Source organism: Artibeus jamaicensis, unplaced genomic scaffold (genome assembly GCF_021234435.1).
Source record: "Artibeus jamaicensis isolate MK-2021 breed Jamaican fruit bat unplaced genomic scaffold, CSHL_Jam_final scaffold_833, whole genome shotgun sequence".
NCBI lineage: Eukaryota > Metazoa > Chordata > Mammalia > Chiroptera > Phyllostomidae > Artibeus > Artibeus jamaicensis.
In genome coordinates, this window is record NW_026522056.1 from 544,410 (window position 1) to 563,896 (window position 19,487).

At 49.3% G+C, this 19,487-nt stretch overlaps 1 protein-coding gene across 3 annotated transcripts in view; it reads left to right on the top strand.

The window, feature by feature from the left end:
• The window catches only part of COL4A2 (collagen type IV alpha 2 chain), a 183,693-nt gene that overhangs the window by 155,835 nt on the left and 8,371 nt on the right, over positions 1 to 19,487 (top strand). For all 3 annotated transcript variants that reach the window (XM_053659816.1, XM_037125655.2, XM_037125654.2), the window contains exons 30-40: positions 2,599 to 2,760; positions 4,447 to 4,617; positions 5,418 to 5,561; positions 7,659 to 7,784; positions 8,097 to 8,278; positions 10,664 to 10,727; positions 10,935 to 11,009; positions 13,935 to 14,042; positions 14,807 to 14,914; positions 15,889 to 15,960; positions 17,087 to 17,212. In XM_053659816.1, coding sequence (XP_053515791.1) covers positions 2,599 to 2,760; positions 4,447 to 4,617; positions 5,418 to 5,561; positions 7,659 to 7,784; positions 8,097 to 8,278; positions 10,664 to 10,727; positions 10,935 to 11,009; positions 13,935 to 14,042; positions 14,807 to 14,914; positions 15,889 to 15,960; positions 17,087 to 17,212 — 1,338 coding nt within the window. The remainder of the gene's footprint in view (positions 1 to 2,598; positions 2,761 to 4,446; positions 4,618 to 5,417; positions 5,562 to 7,658; positions 7,785 to 8,096; positions 8,279 to 10,663; positions 10,728 to 10,934; positions 11,010 to 13,934; positions 14,043 to 14,806; positions 14,915 to 15,888; positions 15,961 to 17,086; positions 17,213 to 19,487) is intronic.

Genomic DNA, 19,487 nt, shown 5'->3' on the forward strand with positions numbered 1-19,487 from the left:
GTGTAACTCAGCACCGTGGAGACTGAGGAGTTGGCGGCACTGGAGGGCAGCACCCCACGCGTGGTCATTTAAAAACCCTTTCAGCACTCACGCTCATGAGTGTCAGCATGTGCCCACCATTCTGTTCCGCAATCCTGTAACAACTGTGCCCTGAGCTCCTTTACGGAAGGGCACTTCCGGTAGATTTTTTTAAATGTAACTACTTCCTACAGGCTTCAAAATTTTTGAGAAACTGCTTCCATGTCACTTCCATCCTCCCCTGTGACAGGAGCAGTGGGCAGATGACGCCACGTCTGGCTTACTTGGCTGCAGTGGGCAGTTACGAAGGCACCCAGTGCAGCCCAGGTGCCTGAGCAGAACTTCGAGGAACTAGTCCCACAAGTCTTACTTAGCTGAGGGCAGCTGACTTTTCGTAGTTGTTACTTTTTTTCAAGAGATGTTCTATAAATAGAAATTGACTTACAATATTGAGCTCCATCAACAACTGAAAGAACAAAACACCTCAACCTGATATTTTCAAGACAACCACCTAACTAGCAGAGGTCATCGCAACCATTTATTTGTGGCCTGTCCTGTCCACTTCCATGAGGGAGGCACCCCAGAAATGTGCACTCAGACCAGCCTCAACCCTGCTGGCCACGGCGTCCACGGCCTCACGTGCTCAGTGCACTCAGGTCGTGCAGCCCAAAGGGCTCTTGGATGAGGTTAGCTTGTCTGTCCTGTGGAGGAACAGAATATTGAGGCAGGAGCCTGGCTTCTCTGTAATTTTTTTAAAGATTTTATTTATTTTTTAGGGAGAGGAAGGGAAGGAGAAAGAGAGGGAGACAAACATCAGTGCATACCCCAGCTGGGGACCTGGCCCACAACCCAGGCATATGCTTAGACTGGGAATCACACCGATGACCCCTTGGTTCACAGGCCAGCGCTCTGTCCGCTGAGCCACACCAGCCAGGGCTTTTCTCTGTAAATCTCCACTGCCTGCCTATTCTCATGGGACCACCAGCAGCCACCAGCAATCACATTCCCTGGAGCTGTGAACTCTAAAGATAGAACCCCAAAATAAGTGTCCTCATTTCCCACAGAAAATCAGGAGTATGTGAGAACACTGTATGCATCCTGCTTACTGTGTACCTTTCTTATGGTTTAAGAAATCAGATAACTGGACCACAGGCTTGAGAGTCTGGGTTGGTCCAGGACTAACTCGATCCCTTTGTTAATGACCCCCCACCCTGTTCACCCCACTCGTCTACCTCCTCTTCTTAGTCACCCTTGCACACTCGGTGGGATGATCAGAGATAAAAGAACGAGTGCCCTAAGTCATTGGCGAGACATGCAAAAGGCAGACTTTGACCCTTCCACCAGTATTGATTGGATGAATGTAACAAAGTTTAAGTTCCCAGAAGAAAGGAGAAAATGACTAAATATAAGGAGGTCCAGGGAGTTAGTGTTAAAAAAAAAAAGAAAAGAAAATACATGCTCACAGTTGTCTGATCCCTGGTTAGGGCAGGATATTCTAGACATAAAATCAAGGAAAGATCTCTCACACACACACACACACACACACACACACACGTTTGTACAAATACATATCAAAAACAAAATGAAAATTTGGGCACTAGCTAAGCTTTAAAATAGATAAGAAGAAATATAGGTTAATGTACATGAGGGATTCTAAAATCTATAAGAAGAAAACTAGAATCCCCAAAGGGAAATATCAGTGAAGAACAAAAGTTTCACCAAAAAGTAAAAACTAGGAGAAAGAAATGTGACTCATCATCAAAAACATGCCAAGTAATGCAGCTGCTTCTCCCTCCTCTTCCCCTGTACCTGTCCACCAGGTTTCTGGCTGCACTTCAATGCCAGTTCTCAATGCTGGGAAAACAGTGGGAGGAAAATACACTGAGGCTGGTGTCTGAAATAAGTGTACTCAAAACCATTAAGTTCACATTTGCTTTGACCCATTAAGTCAATTTCCAGGACGCTTTCCTAACAAAATGACTGACAACATGAGCATGCATTACGTGTGTGTGTGTGTGTGTGTGTGTGTGTGTACACAGAGGAAGCAGAGGAAGCCCTGATGACATAATGAGGTGGGAACAGGGGAAGAGAAGGGTGTGTGTATACACACACACACACACACACACACACCTGTTCCTCATAACACTGTAAGAGCAAAAAAAATAGGGAACTAAATGTGTCCTTATGATGGGATATTATTCATATAGCCATTTCACAGTCTTGCAAAGAGTATTTTAAATGTGTCAAAATGCTCAAAATATAATGTCAAGTGAAAAGAAAACCTAGATTAAAATTTTACTTATACTGTGATGTCAGTTCTGTAGAATATCTATTTCTAGGTGTATTTATGTGACTAGAAAAAAAGCTAGAAGGAAATATACCAGGATGTTAGTAATTATCTCAGGATGATGGTGTGAGTTACTTTGATCTTACCTTTTGTACTTCTTTGCGTTTTCCAGAAGTCCCACAATTCATTAAAAAATTAAATCCCGTTTTTATAGAACAGTTCTGAGGATGTAGCCATCGCTTGCCGTGAATCACAGGGGGTTGACCTCAAGGCTCTTGTCTCAATTGTTCCAGGAAGCCAAGGGATGCCAGGAATGCCAGGCCTGAAGGGTATCCCCGGCTTCCCAGGACCTCTCGGCCAACCGGGGCTGCCCGGGCCACCAGGGCTGCGTGGCTTCCCTGGAGCTCCGGGCCAGGAGGGGCCCTTGGGGCTGCCCGGCACCATAGGCCACGAAGGTAAGAGTCCCACCCTCCCAACAAGGGGTCAGAGCCTCGCTCACATTAACAACTAAACAAGCACCACCTCCCCCTGGGGAGTTCTTAAACTGTGCTCCGAGGATCACCCCCCCATCCAGAGCTGCAGAGGTTCCAGAAGTACCCTACACTGTATGACTTAACCAACAGAAATTTATTCTCTCACAGTCCTGAACCTGGAAGTCCAACATCAAGGTGTCAGCAGGGCTGGTGCTTCCTGGGGCCTCTCCCGTTGGCTGCCTTCCCCCTGCAGAGAGGCTGGGAGGCAGCCAAGGCGGTGCTGAAGGAAGTCAAGGGCCCGTACGTTGACCAGGCACCATCCGGGGCCAACCCTAGTTTTCTCATTTGCCATAGTCAGGTGACAACTTCGTCTAGGACCATAACTGGTCAATACCAGGGAACCACTGTGCCACATAAAGACCCCATGTAAGCCAGACACTCCTCTACACACAGGCCCAGGGCTTCCCCCATGTGTAGCCCCAAGTGTGTCCAAAAACTGGGGCTCCACGCAGGTGGGACAGATGCCCCAGACACCATGCTACCCACTGGTGTTACGGTACCTGAAATCCTGGGTGGGAGGCTTGGAGCCCTCTGTGTCCGTGTTCACAGGCCTTGCCAGTTCTCAGACATAGAACACCAGCTAACTAGCACTGCATGGCTTATAAAAATCTATGCAAAAGCCCTGCCTTAAGGAGCCTACAGTTTAGGTGGGGAAAGAATTACAAACATAAAAGCCATGCCTTGGGCCAGAGCCAGCCAAAGGAGTGAACAGACCCTGGGGCTCCTGGTCTCCCAGGGGGCGGGGGAGCTAGACAGCCTGGAGCAGCCTTGGGAGGAGGAGATGAGACAAGCCAGGCTTGGAAGATGGACAGGACTGGAACAGGGTCCTTCCCAGGAGGCATAGGGGAGGCAGATGGGGGAATGCCCAAGAAAAGCTTTGGCCCTGTGCTCCCCCAAACTGGCCGGTGAGGAGAGCTTAATCTGAGGAGGGGACTGGTGGTCTGGGCCAAAGTTCAGAAGGCATTGAATGCTGAGCAGAGGAGTTAGATCCCCTAGGTGAGGGAGCTGTTGAGGGTTTTAACAAAGGGTTGCATTAAGAACGCTGGCAACCGTGTGGTAGGAGACTAAGGGAAAGTGGTGCGCTGGGCAGCAGAGGAAGCCCTGATGACGTAATGAGGCGGGAGCAGTCAAGTGGGCAGGTGCAGGTGCTCCCCCAGAACCAAATCCCCAGGCTGCGGCCAGCGATGGCCAAGAGAGGCAGGCAGCCCAGGGCTACCCCCTGGAATCACATCCAGGCTTAGAATTGGCAGGGACCCCTGTATCCACCTGATCATTCCACCACTGTAACTGCATTCCCTCGCCAAGAGGGCTTGAGCGGAGAAGGTCAGATTTTTCTACAAGTCACATTTAGCTTGATTCCCACAAGTCAGCCTCCAGCTTTCAAAAAAAGACCTCTTTAGAAAGGCCGTCCTGGCGAGTTTTCTGCATCCTGCGGTCACACCTTGAAAATGCACCTTTATAGTTACCGTTTTGTATTTTCCTCCTCAAAAGTTTTCTTTTTATCAGAAAGGTTTTTGTAATTAATGCCTTAAAAGTATTGGAAGAGGCATTTTCTCTGTGTATGGTGTGTGCATGCTGTTTTATTTTTCTGACCCCTCTCTTGGACAGGTCTGCCTGGAGAAAGAGGGGACCCAGGCGACACAGGGGTCCCTGGCCCCTTGGGCATGAAAGGTGTCCCCGGTGATAGAGGCGATCTTGGTTTCTCGGGCGAGAGAGGCCCGCCGGGACAGCCTGGCCTTGTGGGGATGGCTGGAATGCCCGGTGCCCCCGGACTGAAAGGTGACTGTGTGACGTGACTAGGAATTACCTCACAGGGTGTTGGGCATTTAAACTTGGGCTTGGGACAGCGCTGCCGGAGAGGACCCCCCCACACGCCTGCAGGCCAAAGCCCGGGGAAAAGTGGCTGATGCCGCTTAGGTGGGGTGGGAATGATGCGCCCAAAAGGCCGATTTCTTAGTTTACCAGGAGAGCCACTACCTGAGAAACAGGAATTATTATCCAGGGGGAAGTTTGTGGGCAAGTCCCCTCAGGAGATAGGATTCCCATCCGGAGGCTGGTGAACAGGAACCAAAACGGGAAGATGCTTGGTCACCAGCGTAGGGTTATTTTCCCACAAATGGAGGCCAGTCCATCCAGAAGTGGAGCCCTCTGGCCTTCGACCGTTGCAGGAGACACAGCGATCTGATTTTCCGGTGGTTCTTTGCCAGGTCTCCATGCTGGGTGTGGTGTTAGCACCATGTGAACTTCTGGTGCCCCTTCTTACCTCTTCTCCATGGGCCCACCGACCTAGGCAACCTCCCAGTTTTCCTCACGTCTTTCTGCCTGACCACTGTGCATGTGCCTGATGTCCTGTCCCTGGCAGTCGGATGGCCGGTGGGCTGATTCTGTACCTATGACTCTGTACATAGGTCAGCATGCAAGCCCCTTTTTTAAGTTAAGAATATTAGCAAGCAAACAGACAAAAAGAATCCCAGCATCTTCTCATGTGACTCACTCTGTGGAAATGCCAGACGAGTGAGACGGAAATATCCACGGGTTTATCCATGCCTAACCCAAGATTTTCCTTGCTCCTTCTGCAGGGGAGAGAGGTTCTCCGGGGATGGATGGTTTCCAAGGCATGCTTGGGCCCCAAGGAAGACCCGGGCTTCCAGGAAGCAAAGGAGAAGCCGGACTGTTCGGAGTTCCAGGGGGAAAGGGGCTGGCTGGCCAGCCAGGCGTGAAAGGTGTGCCTGCTTCTCTTAAGGTCTTTTGCACAGAGTTGAGACTCACTTTCATGGGTCTTCTAGGAACCCAAAAAGGTAGACACTTTTGAAAGACACAAACTAATAAAGAACAGTAGTCCTTATCCCTGCCTCCACACACTGACAGTGAAATAAGGGAATAATTCCAGTCAAAGGGAACTTTGAGAACTAAGTGATGGCAGCTCTAAGAACCAACTAGAAAGAAACATATCCGGCCACGGTTCTTCCATGTGAGCCACGTGAGGCCAGGTGAAAAACAGAAGGAATAAATTCTAAACAAGGGGAATGCCGTTGGCAAAGGAGGGACACGGTATTGCGGGGGAGGGGTGCAAGGCTGTGCCGAAGAGGTTGTGACCCACAGAAATGAGGCTGGTTCGAGGCCTGCCGTGGGCCAGGCTCTCCAAACCCCAAGTGTGAGGCTTCTTGTTGAGGATGTGTTACCAGCAAGCCACATTTTCATGACTTTTGTTCCAACACCTTTGTTCTGAAAGTATCGCGATTGTTTCTAAAAACTCAATTCCTGATAACAAGTATGGACAGGCTGTGGAGAAATGGGAACCCTCTTACGTGGCTCGCAGGAATAGAAAGTGGTAGAGTGAGTGTAGAAGACCGTCCGGCAGTGTCCTAAGAAGTTAAACGTAGAGTCGCCCAGCAGATCTACTCCGTCTGCACCCAGGAGAACGAAAAGGTGTCCACACGAAAGGTTGTACACGAATGTTCACAGCAGCATTATCTACAATAACCAAGAGTAGAAACATCCATCACAGATAAACAAAATGTGGCATGTCCATATAACAATATTATTCAGCAATAATAAAAGTGAGCGAAGTACTGACACATACTACAACATACATAAAACTTGAAAACTTTATGCCACGTATTGTCTGATTCCATGTATGTGAAATGTCCAGATAATGGTCGGGGAACCACTGTTCATGGACATCGGCCTCCTTCCTGGAGTGACGAAAAGGACCCAAAGTTAGATTGTGCTGCCACTTGCCCAGCTCTGAGTACACTGACAACCACTGAATTGTTCTCTTTAAATGAGTAAATTGTATGGTTTGTAAATTACATCTCCATCAAGCTGCTTTTTTTTGGAAATTTAATTGCTCTTCGAAGAGTTAAAACTTTTACAAATTCTTAGAAAAATAGAAGTTACAGTCTAAGGCACTATTTTTTCCAAGCTGTCTACTCACACTCAAATTTTTAAATAATCTTTATGTTAATTTAGAGTTTATAGGCCACTGAGCAAAAACTGGTGTTTTAAAATTAAATTTCAAATGAAGTTACACTTGGATTCTACCCCGTTTTTTTCCTGACTCCATCACACGTTTTCCTCCAGCCTCCTTGCAGTGAAGTAGATAAACCATGGGCTGCCCGGCCCTTTGCTGGGCAGCAGGGACGGGCAGGAACAGCTGATACCTTTGTCCCCTCCGTATCTAGCCCAGCACTACGTGCTCAATAAATATTCAGTGTATGGAGCGAAATTCCATTCAGCTGAGTCTGAATCTCACCAGCTGCCGTCTCCAGTGAACCCAGATCCTGGAACATTCTCAGCCTGAACCATATGGCACAATTCTCTGGCTGGTCTGCTGCCTCCCAGGCCCCCAACCAGTTCCTTACCTCCTTACAAGTCCCTGTGCAACACCCGAGCCACTTTTACTGTGGGCGCCCAGCCCTGGCTGACCCGTGGTGAGTTCTGAGGCCCGGCCGGCACCTACAGGAAGGGGACTGAGCTTGCCCTCTTCCTCATGTGAGCTTTCCAGCTTGCGATCAAGTTGGATTGCTGTCTCTTCAGAGTGCAAATAGGAAACCCTCACGTTCTGTGTTACCCCATCACACTCATCCCTGCATTGCGCAGGCAGCACTGCTGTGGGGAGCAGCCCCTTCCACCCCGATGTGCCCACACCTCCACTGTAGAGAAAGTGTAGAGGAGGGCCAGACGACAAGGCACTGTGTCTCAGAGCCTCTCGGGGCTCGGGTTTTGAAGGACAGCAGCAGCTGAGAGGCCTTCTCCACCTGTGTTTTTATACCTGGTCTAGAGGTCAAGTGAAATAACTGCATTCTGTTCCCTTCCAGGAAACCGAGGGGAGCCAGGCCCCCCAGGACCACCTCCCATCATCCAGCCACATATAATTGTACAGTTTAAAGGGGAGAAAGGAGATGAAGGACCTATGGGTTTGAAAGGCTTCCTGGGTCTAAAAGGTGAGGTATTGCCGAAAGGCCCAGTCTGACCTCTGAGCTGTCAGACCTGTGAGGGGTCCCGTCCCTCCCTGCCCAGCCTCTTGCCCACCCTGCTTCTCTGAGTCTAAAGGAGCAGCAGCTTCTGCACCAGAGATGTCCCTGTGCCTGACACCCTGACATCTCAACACATGGGCTCATGGGTGGTTCTTTGAGGGCCGATTAGCCTTGCCTTCCCATTTTAAGATTTGCAGCACTCAGGACAGCAAAGTCGAAAGCTGGGGAGGGCAGATGCCATGTCCTCACCAGGGCATGACACTCGGTGTCTTTCTGCAGGCCTTCCAGGAATGCCAGGGATCCCCGGACTGTCGGGCAGCCCTGGGCTGCCTGGGCAGCCCGGCTACGTCAAAGGAGTCAAAGGAGACGTCGGAGCTCCCGGCATACCTGGTTTGCCAGGGTTTCCTGGTGTGCCCGGTTCCCCCGGAATTCTAGGGTTTCCAGGCGTCACAGGAAGTAGGGTAAGTGGGTGCCTTTCACCCCACGTCTTCTTGTCGACTCCTCTGCCCTTGCTTGTTGACCGCAGTGCCGTGGCCCAGCATTTACAGCATGTGTGTGGTCAAGGCACAGGTTCAGAGATGGAGCCCCAGGCAGGTGGGGTCCCTGGGTCAGCGTAAGGAAGCACTGTGCTCCTGCCAACACTGGTGGTGACTGGGGTGCCGCCCCCTCCACTGCCACCCTTTTGTGAGCTTCATGGGTTGAAGCATGGTGTCTGTGTTTGTTCATGGTAACCTAGAGAAAAAAACTTGAATTTTTAGAGATCTGGGCTCTCAACTCCAGCACATACGGGACATCAGCACTGAAAACCCAGTACTGAATCATAGCAGGGGGGGACAACTGGCCTGCCGTTTCCTCGTTTCTTTACTCAGTTCATGTCTTTTGAGCACTCTCTATGTCTCGGGCCCCATGTTTTCATGGTAACAGTGGTGGACCCCAACCCGAGAAGGGCTCTCACCTCTACACACCTGTGTCCTCATCTGTAAAACGCAGGTAGTAGCTTCCTTGCAGTTTTATGGAGTGCAGTATAGATAGTATACGTAACATGGCACGGACTGGCTCTCAACAGGTTGTATTTCATGGAATTCTCTTTTTATCCCCTTTCATTTAAAAGGCTATTATACACTCACAGTCCTCAGCATACAAGTGACTCACTTTGGCATTCACAGAGAGATCAGCGTATTTGGGGCAGATCAGAAGGTCTAGCTACCCCGTAGTGAACCTTTAGCAACAGGCTGTGGCTTGCCCTTCTGCCCAGCCTAGCCTGGTGTACATGAAGACCTCAGAATTCTTCAGGCGTCTTCATTCCATCACCCCAAAATCTATAGCTGAGGGGGCCTTATACCACCTTGTGTGCAGTTAGTCACACAGCTTCAGTATGTCTACTGAGGAACCCGTGTGCCGATGTTCCCAGCAGCTTTATCCATGACGGTCAAACACTGGGAAACATCAGCAGGATGGAGGTTAAATACACGTGGTGTGTTCAGACCGTGGACTAGTGCATAAGAGTGAAATGAAAATTATTGATAAATGCAAAAACACAAACGGGAATCTCACAGACTTTATGTTGAACAAAATAAACCAGAAACAGGAAGTACATTTGATAAGATTCCATCTTTATGACAAGACTGTTTAATAGAGGCAAGTCCAAAGAGAGGCAGGATTATTGAGTAGGAAAGGGCACAGAGGAACTTTCTAGAGTGCTGAATGCTCTGTGTCTATCTGGGTGTCACATGGGTAAGAAGTGATTGAGCATCTAAGATGAGTGCACTGCACTGTAAGTTATGCTTTAATAAAGCAGGCTTTAAGAAAGAAAAATAGATGGTTAAGTAAGGGTACCTCTTGTGGCGCATCCTCCCCACTCCTACAAAAATAGGGCTTCATTAATCATTTAGACACACAAGCCACACTAGGAAAGGACAGTTCTGAAGTCCCAGGTTGATGCTAAAGCAGAGATCAGAGGGAGCAAGGTAGACCAGAAATCCCACCCTCCCTGTGAGGCAGAGGCACTTCAGAAGGTAAAACCATGGTTTCTTTGGAGTCACAGAGTGACTCAAACACCCTCTCAATCTCATTATCAACATGAACATTGTGTAGAAGGCACTGTCTCCACAGATGGAAGTGCACAGCCATGCGATATGGAGCAAGTTGGGGAATCTGGCAGCCCAAATCAGTATCCCAGTTCTGTGGCTTAATTAGCTTCGTGCCTCGATTTCCTCACCTATCAAATGCAGAATAATAGCACCTACTCCATAGGGTTGAAGTAACACTTAAAAAGCTCTCAAGATGGGACCCAACATGTTCACCCATGGAAAGCCTGGCAGAGGGTGAGGAAGCCGTCAGCCATGGTTATTGTCACTGGCATCATGGCTGTGGTCTGCATCAGTAATGTCATTCATTTCAATACAGCCACCAACTTTATTTCATTCTAATAAGAAGGTGTAAGCAACTACTATACTTACTATATTTATTGCATTGAAAATCTTAAGAGGTTTTCTACAGAATGAGGACATCACAAATCTTGGGGTTTGTGTTGCTTTTTATTATTATTTTTTAGGCAGAAAGGGAAGGAGAGAGAGACAGTGAAACATCAACGTGAGGGAGAAACATCAATTGGTTGCGTCTCAGACGCACCCCAACTGGAGACCAAAGCTGCAACCTAGTCATGTGTCCTGACTGGGAATCCAGCCTATGACCTTTTGGTTTCAGAGATGATGTTCCAACCAAGTCATGCCAGCCAGGGACTGGGTGTTGTTTTTAGCATATCACATGGTTGTACACAATAACCTTCAAAATTACAAACTTATTTTATGAATAACCTTTTAAGATGGTTTTATGTTTGACTCTAGGGTGACAAGGGTTCTCCTGGGAGAACAGGTCTTTATGGCGAGGCTGGCCCCACAGGTGACATCGGTAAGTTTTGCTTAACAAGGAAAATATGGCCCCCACAACCCCGAGCATTCTGGGAATTTGTGCTGATGTCTGATCTGCAGATGCCATTACTTATTTTGAAGCAAATTATTTTTATTAAGAATGTAGCACAACAGAAGTTGTAAAACTAACCACATGCCAACAGGAAGACCTGTTCTCAACCATCTTTTTTTTTTTTGCACCCAACAGGTGATATTGGAGACACTATAAATTTACCAGGAAGCCCAGGCCTGAAAGGGGAACGAGGTATCACTGGAGCACCAGGTACATAAGTCATTTTCCAACTCTTCCTCCCAGCACAGCCCTAACCCCTTCTCCGTGTCATCACTTATGAACTGGCTTGCCAAATCTGTCACTATTCTGTAAACACTGTGGATCCCATTATAGGGAATAGTTTGAGGTCTTCAAGCCCAGTGTGCAAGGGAGGCTCTGAAGTTTTTAATTAAGGTAGAATTGAAGACAAAGTCAGGAAACCTCTCTCTGGCTCTCCCTGAAAGAGAAGATAGCCGGAATCAACGTTCATAAAAATCAACATTTTATGTGGCCTATAAAATGAGACTCATGGGAAAAAGCAGAGCCCAGACTCCTGGGACACATTATAGGGCACGGAGCGGCTGGTGTGGCGACTGGAGCTCCTCATAAACAGCAAAGGGTCGAGAAGAAAGGTCAGTGGAAGTCTGGCCCATCTCTTGAGTAAGACAAGAAGGGGAAGCTCCCCGGCCCTGTGTGCAGTCAGGAGTCTCATGTGGCACAGGAGCTCATTCCTCCTCTTTGAACATCCCTGAAGTTCTAGGTCAAAATTCTTGCCTATAGTCATATCTCAAGGGACTTGAAATATCCTCTCACCACGTGATAGGATGATGCCTTCTTCTGGGCATCTTGTTTTCGGGAGGTCCCACACTGCTTAAGTTGCCTGGAGCTCCAAGGCTTTTTGGGATAGCTCTGGTGGGGGCGGGAAGAGCCTCTTCACCCAGTGGGGAGGATGCTGTCCTGGTTCTTTATCTAGAAAGAGCTCCAGAGTGGAAAGGGATATCCAGGCTAGCATGGGATCAGAGGACTACCACTCAGGAACAGGCACCCTCATCTACTGGCCTCTCTGGACTTATGTGGATCTAGAATTTGGTTTCTCGATGGCTCTCCTCACCGTCACAGGGTTGCCCGGGCTGCTGAGCCTTCTGGCTCTTGGCTGTCTGGATCTCCTAGCCTGAATAATTACTGTATTTTTTCAGACTATAAGATGCACCTTTTCCCCCTCCAAATTTGGGAGGAATAATGATCGTTCATGCTGCAGTTGAGTTCTGTTTACATTTACATTGGTGAAATATTATGTTATATGTTACCACATTTTTTTGCTTCAAAAATTTTTTTCCTGTTTTTCTCCTCTAAAACCTAGGTGCATCTTATCGTCCGAAAAAAAAATTACGGTGTTTTGGCAGTTTGGTTTATAATAGCAGAAATGTGAAGCCATCTTTCCATATGTCATTTGTGCATCTGAAAATATCAGAAAGAAAAATTACTTTCCCCCAAGAATTATGGTTGTTACCCCTGGATGTTTAGATTATAGTTCAACTGTGGGCCCAGGAAATAGAACCTCCCAGTCTGTCTGTCGCCAGGGGACTGTATCTCAGGGGCAGAGGGGCAGTGGCAGTTTATCAACCATGCCTGCAGGTGTCCCGGTCACCCTGAGAAAAGTGGGTGTGCCGAGTGAGGTCAGCCACAGAGCCTGCGCAGCAGAGGGAGTGGGTGCGGGGTCCTGGGTCAGATCAGCTCCCAGATGTGAGGGGTCTTGGGGAGCCGGTGATTAGGCCGGCTCTCTCAGAGGATGAAGTGACAAACCACTTTGGACTCACTCAGTTTGAGTGGGGATGAGCAGGTTTGAGCAGATTTTCAAAATAGTCAAAGAGTTCATAGAAAATAAGCAGAACTTCTTAGGTAGTTTTTCTTCAAGTCCAGAAAAACGTTAACAGTATTTTGTCTACGCAATAGCCTCATGGATTTAAAAAGACACAGGGCAAAAGTGACTATGTGGAATTCAGGTTGGTCTGAAGTTTGTCAAACCTTCCAACATACCAGAAATCACCAAAACATTTGACAGAATATTGTCTCTAACATGAAGGCAGCACTTCTTTATGTCTGCCCAATGACCACCTCAGGTGCTTGTTGAAAATGAAGATTCCAGGCCTTACCGTAGACCTGCTACGTCACCTCTAGGAGAAGCTCAAACACTGCATGTTTAACAAATCCCCCAGAATTCCATGGCACATAACACATTAAAAACTGCTCTGGCCCTGGCCAGGCGGCTCAGTTGGAGTGTCGTCCCATACACCAAAAGGCTGCAGGTTTTATTCACAGTCAGGGCACGTACCTAGGTTGCAGGTCTGATCCCCAGTCCGGTGCATACAGGAAGCAACAGATTGGTGTTTCTCTCTGTCTCTCTTTTCTTCCCTGCTCTTTCCCTGCCTCTCTCTCTCTGAAATCAATATACATATCCTTAGGTAAGGGTTTTTTTTTAAAAAAGCCACTCTGATAAGGGCTTTGATTAGTTATCTATTGATGCTTATTAATAAGGTACCAAAGTGCAGTGGCTTAGAACATCAACAAGTACTACAGGTTTTCTGAGGGTAGGAATTAGGGAGCAGCTGGTTCTGACTGGTTCCTTTGTGAGATCCCAGCTCTGAGGTGGGCAGGGCTGCATCACCTGAAGGCTGGACTGGGGCTGGAGCATCCACCCCAGATGGCGCTCTCACCCAGCCATAGAGGGGAGGCCTCAGTTCCTCCACACCAGGGCCTCTCTCAGGGCTGCGTGAGTGTCCTCACAACATGGCAGGGGCTTCCTCAAGAGCACGAGATCCAAGCGAGATGACCGAGGGGAAGCAGGGATGAATTTTGTGTCCTGGGCTTGAAGCGGCACACCATGACTTCCGAGGTGTCCTGGTGGTGACACCGTTCAGCCCTGTTCGGTGTGGGAGGGGATGCAGGAGGGTGCTGATCGCAGGCTCAGAGGGAAGAATTAGGTGAAAAAAATTCGTTGATGAAGGAACATGTTTAGGCCCTGAGCCCCATTCACACAAACACCACGTGCGGCGTGGAGGCGTCCTTTCCCTTGCATCCCCTTGAACCCTGTGAGCACTGAGCGCAGTTTGATGCACTGTCTGGGGTTTGTTCTGAGCAGTAAATCCGTGGTTACAGGTCTGAAGGGATTCTTTGGACAGAAAGGAGCAGAAGGTGATATCGGCTTCCCTGGGATAACAGGCATAGCAGGAGCCCAAGGCCCTCCCGGACTTACAGGGCAAACAGGTAAACTCTCCTGCAGCCACACAATCCCCCTCGGGCACGCGCACTCCCTGGGGCCTGGCTTAACAGTGCAGCAGCTGGTGGGGCAGAGTACAGCGCAGCCTCCAAATCTCCGATGCCCCAGCACGAAAGCAGCCAGTTTCCCCAAGGACTTGTCTGCTGCGATCACACCTCATACCAGGAAGCTTGCTCTTGCATGTCACCCATTTCCCTGGCTGTGCCTTAGGACCAAACACACAGAAGCAAACCAGCCTGGCTGTGGGGGAGCGTCTGTGTGGCCCAGTGTCCGTCTCTGCATAAACACAGACTGAGTTCTTGTTGCAGATCCTCTTTCACAAATTTGGGAAAGTAGAAATTCCTTCGGGGATCCCAAGTTAATGACAGAAAGCAAACAGTGAACTAATTTCATGCTCTTTTTGGTTTATTGCTGCTTTTGCTTTGTTTACTTTTCACCCAGGACCTGTGATTCTGACAGACTAATCCTGAAGGGCTTGTTTCATGGGTTCTCTCCAAACTTCTATTTGGATGATAGGATAAGACTAAGAAAACACAGCTGTTCTCTCTCTGGCAAGGCTGAGCTAACCCCACTAAACTTAAATGTGGAGTCCAAAGCCACATGCATTCTCTGCTTGAAGGAAAGGTGGTCCTCTCCCAAAAAGTACCCCCTCCTCTCCTCTCCAGGCAGGACCTGGAGGCCGGGCAGGTAGGCCTCTCCCAAGGGCTTCAGGGTTTCTGTTCGACTTATGGATGTGTCCTTCTTCCCCCAGGCTTTCCAGGACAGGCGGGCCTGAGAGGGCAGCAAGGAGACCCTGGCCGGGTTGGAGTGCCTGGCCAGAAAGGAGATTATGGCTGGCCAGGTGTTCCAGGCTTACCAGGTACGACTATTCTCTCTTCACAGATACAAGGGCAAAGTGTTTTAGAAATAGATTTGCCAGTTGAAGAGGGGCACCATTAGCCAGGTTGGCCTCTCTCCACACTGCTTTCTGTAAGACTGTGTGAGGTCAAAGGCAGGGGTGTGTGTGGTTTACTGTCCACACAAAGCACACCTAGAACCGGGTTTGCAGTTGCTCAGGTCCACTGGGAGAAGACAGACCTGTCAGTCTGCAGAGGTGCGTCCCTCCCCAGAACAATGAGTGAAAACTGCCCAGGAAGCTATAGGGCCAATCCTTGGTCAACACAGGGGCAGTGCAAAGGAGGGACCAGAGGGACAGACACGAACTTGTTCCACCACAGACTTCCCAGCTTCCCACTGATAGTGGTCTGGTGGAGCCACTAGTGGGGTTTGGAGAGTTATGCACCTGACCTGGACAGGCCACCGCTCAGGGGACAGGTCCTGGGTGCCCTGACAGGCCCCTAATCAAGGCTGGCCAGACCTGTGGCCATGGGCAAGTCTGCAGCTGCTCTGTTGCTCCACATCACAAAACGAATCGCTGCCTGCGTTCTTTGTCCTACTTTAGAAATGCTTAGAAATGTTTGTCTTCAAGAATCCAAAGGGAATGGACCTAATGCCAGGCTACTGGTTCCAGGCAATTTTTAGAAACCAAATATGTCCAGTGACTCAAGCTCCAAGAAAAGAAACAGAACTTACCACTTTCCAGGTCCCTCCTGGCTCTATGAGTCAGTAGAGATTTTAGGAAATCCATCCTTAGGTTAACCGGTACTCTCAGGTGACATAGAAGTGATTCATTTACACGTCAGACTAGCTGCTGAACTGCTTCCTGTCTGTGGGGGTTTGAATAAATTGGATGGGTGACCACATCTTAGCAAATGATAACATGTCTGACTCATTGTACGGGTTGCTCTCTTTGCTCTCCCATGCATGAAATAACTGTGAGTGAAACCCACACAGGTTTACCGGGCATCCAAGGCATCGGTGGATTACACGGCCTGCCAGGCACCAAAGGCTCTCCAGGATCCCCAGGTACCCATGGCAGTTGCAGGCACAGGCCCACGTGGCCACACGGCCATGCCCAGCAGGTGTGGGTGGGGGGTGAGGAGGGCCACTGGGATGCAGGGTGTGATGGGTGCTGTTCAGAGAGCAGGACTGCCCCATGAGGACTGTTTGATCACCCCTGAGGCTATGTGGACTCGGGGTCCCTGTGGTTCTGCAGGCCACAGAGATGTGATCCCTAAGACTCTATCCCCCTAAGTCAGAAGTTGTGTTGAACGGGCCCATCTGGCTTTTGGAGGGAGAAAGAAACAATGTTTTGTATTTTCAGCAGCATCTGTAATCTTTCATTTCATCGGCAAAGGGAAGGCAGTGGGTGCCCCGCCTGTCCTGGGGCTGTGCTTATCCTCCGAAACAGATAATCCTGTCTTAGTCGGTATGGACTGCTGTGACACAGGCTGGGGGCTTACACAGCAGACATTTATTCCTCACCATTCTGCAGACTGGAGGTTCGAGATCTAGGCATTGATAGGGTCTGGTTCCGGTGAGGGCCTCTCCCTGGCTTGTAGTCAGCCACCTTCTCGCTGTGTCCCCACATGGTGGAGAGAGAGAACAAGCTCTCTGGGGTCTCTCTTTTTTTTTTTTTAAGATTTTATTTATTTATATTTAGAGGGTAAGGGAAGGAGAGAGGGAGAAAAATATCAATGTGTGGTTGCTTCTCATGAGTCCCCTGCTGGGAACTGGCCTGCAACCCAGGCATGTGCCCTGACTGGGAATCGAACTGCAACACGCTTGTTTGCAGGCCCGCGCTCAATCCACTGAGCTACACCAGCCAAGGCTGGGGTCTCTTGTATGAACACTAATCCCACCATGGAGCCATCCTCGTGTTCTCATCTAACCCAGTCACCTCCCAAACACTCCACCTCCCAAAACCATCACATGGGAAATTAAGCCTTCAGCATATGAATTTCAGGGAAACAGTTCAGTTCAGAGCAATGGTGTACCAGTGTCAGGCCGTGGGACACCAAGGCCACACAGCAAGCTGAAATCACCACAGCTGCCTTCTGGTCTTCTACTTTCCATCCCATTGGAGAGCATTCCTCTTCTTTCACTGGGTGGTTGAAGATGGTGATGTTGCCTCTGTTTGACCCTGCCACAGGTGAAGACCTCCACGGAGACCCAGGTTTCCCAGGTGCTGCTGGGGACAGGGGCGAGCCAGGAGAGCCCAACACCCTTCCAGGCCCTGCCGGAGTCCCAGGACAAAAAGGGGAGCGAGGAGCTCCAGGTGAGGCTGGACACTTCCAGCATTACCTTCTGCATAAGCAGAGCCCAGCATGTTGTTGGGGGCCCAGGTGGGAGCGATGAGGCGTCATGCTTGTCAGTCCACCTCTCTGCCCTGACAGTGCAGGGCAGACAGATGAGGATGGAGATGGGACCCTCCCCCGTGGTGGGAACAGAGGGAAGAGCGAGACCTCAAATTCCACTCGGTGCATGCAGTCCTGGCCCACAGGCAGCGCTCACAACATTGTGATTGATGGCACACTGCACGTATTCGTGTCCGATTCACACAGCGTGCTGTTCAGACTCTGACGCTGACGACATACAGCCCCCACAAGAGCAGGAACTACTCGCTCTCTTTCTTTCCTTTGTGTGTATGCCAGCTAAATGCCTGGCATAGTGTAAGTGTTCGGTGTTTGTTCAAGGTTAATACTATGGAACAGTAGGGTAACTCTCTTTGACCTCCATTGAAAAAGCCAGGTGTGCTCCAAGATATCCCTAAATTACCTGAAGTGGCTCTGTTACACGTTCACCTGTGCAGCATGAGTTTCTCACAACTCTTTGAACATATTGTGTAGCTCTCCGCTCTCCATCAAGGGGACGTGGGACATCTCTCGGGCTCCCAAACAGTCCTGAAACAAAGCATCTCTTTGTTAAAGCTCTTACCCCTTATGAGGCCCTCGTCCTGCATGCAAGTCACAATAGCCCAGTGACCTGGTGGCTTCTGAGTGGTCCTGGAGACCAGAAGGGACTCTTCATTGTGCCCACCAGGCCACTGGGGTTAAGGGAAGGTAACTTTCACTAGTGACACTTCAGGTGGCTGGTCAGAACTCGTACTCTTCTCCAAGCCTAGGGAAGTCATGTCAATCTGTTGTCATCCCTTGCGTGACTTTCGGAAGCTCAGATTTGCAGCCTCAAGTATGTCCGTTCAGGCTTTGGATCATGATCTGCCTCTGAGTTTTGCAAGACGGCCTTGCATCAGACTTCCAGTAGATGAGGGTTTTTACCTCAGCACTTAGGAAGATTCATGGGGCCACCAGGGAAACAGAGCTATTTCGACCCTGATTGCAGCAAACTAACTCCTGCTTGTTTCATGTCCTCAGCAACAGAGGCCTGCTCACTGCTGTTAATTAAGTTCATTATGTTTTTGTGGGAATCTGGCCAGTCAGGATCTTCTAACACGAGAGTTTTTGACATTAGTCACAGCCACTCACCATCTGTTTGTTACTTTGTGACAATAGTTAGAAGCAGCTCACTTGGTATCATTTTTTTTGTCAAACTACAGAGAGCAGCTGGTTAACCCCCCCAGTCTAGTAAACGCACTTGCTTTTTGCCCGCAGCCAGTGAGCCCAGGATGACACCTTTTGAAATGCTTCTCCCAGTATCTGCTTCTTTGTACCACTCGGAAGTTGCAGGAACAGGATCCCGTCCCCCCATTCTGGGAACCACAGCCTCCCAGTGGGAAGGTCTCCATGGGGTAGATAGATAGTGATTACTCACGAAGCCCACGTGGGGGACACAGAGACCACTGTCTCACAGATTTTCACTGTGTTATCCTAACTCACTCTTCCCTCTGCAGTAGACCAGATGGGCCTTGGATGCTGTGACACTGATTTCTTGCAGCGTTCCAGTACTAATCCCTGAGTCCCCAGACCTTAAGGGAAAACAAATACTAAGGTTCTTAAGGGAGAGATGAGTCTCCTTCCCTGCTGGTCATTTCTCCTGCCCCTGCCTGGGCGGCACCCCCACCCCCCTGTGCCAGGTGGGCGCCCATAAACGTCGTGTCGGCTACAGCACAGGGAAGAACAGGATTCCCGCAGATTTCCTTCTATGAGGGTTGCCCTTCGGGGTCTGTCCTCTGTGTGCGCCAAAGGGCTCCAGCCTTTGACTCAAGTACAGTCGATTCTTGTTACTTGCAACAGTTACATGCTGCAAATGTTGGATTAAGGAATTCTAGTGAAATGCAGGGTTTGGTTCCCGCAAGCCCCAGGTCAAATATTCATCAACTGATCTAAACGTACTCTTGTTTTATGTATGTTTCTGTTTAAAGACACCTGATTCTGTGTAAATTGTTGCTTCATGAACATCGAGCTTACCGAAACACACATTTTCTCCACGAGGCACCCCACGGCCTTTGCAAGCTTAGGAACAGCAGACCGCACTTCAGTGTGATGCTTGGGGCCAGCTCAAACAGAGAAACCGGCAACGAGAGGCCCCAAAGTGCAAAAAACTGGCATTAAGTAGGCACATAAAGCATCCTTGTTTGCACTCTGAGTTGAACC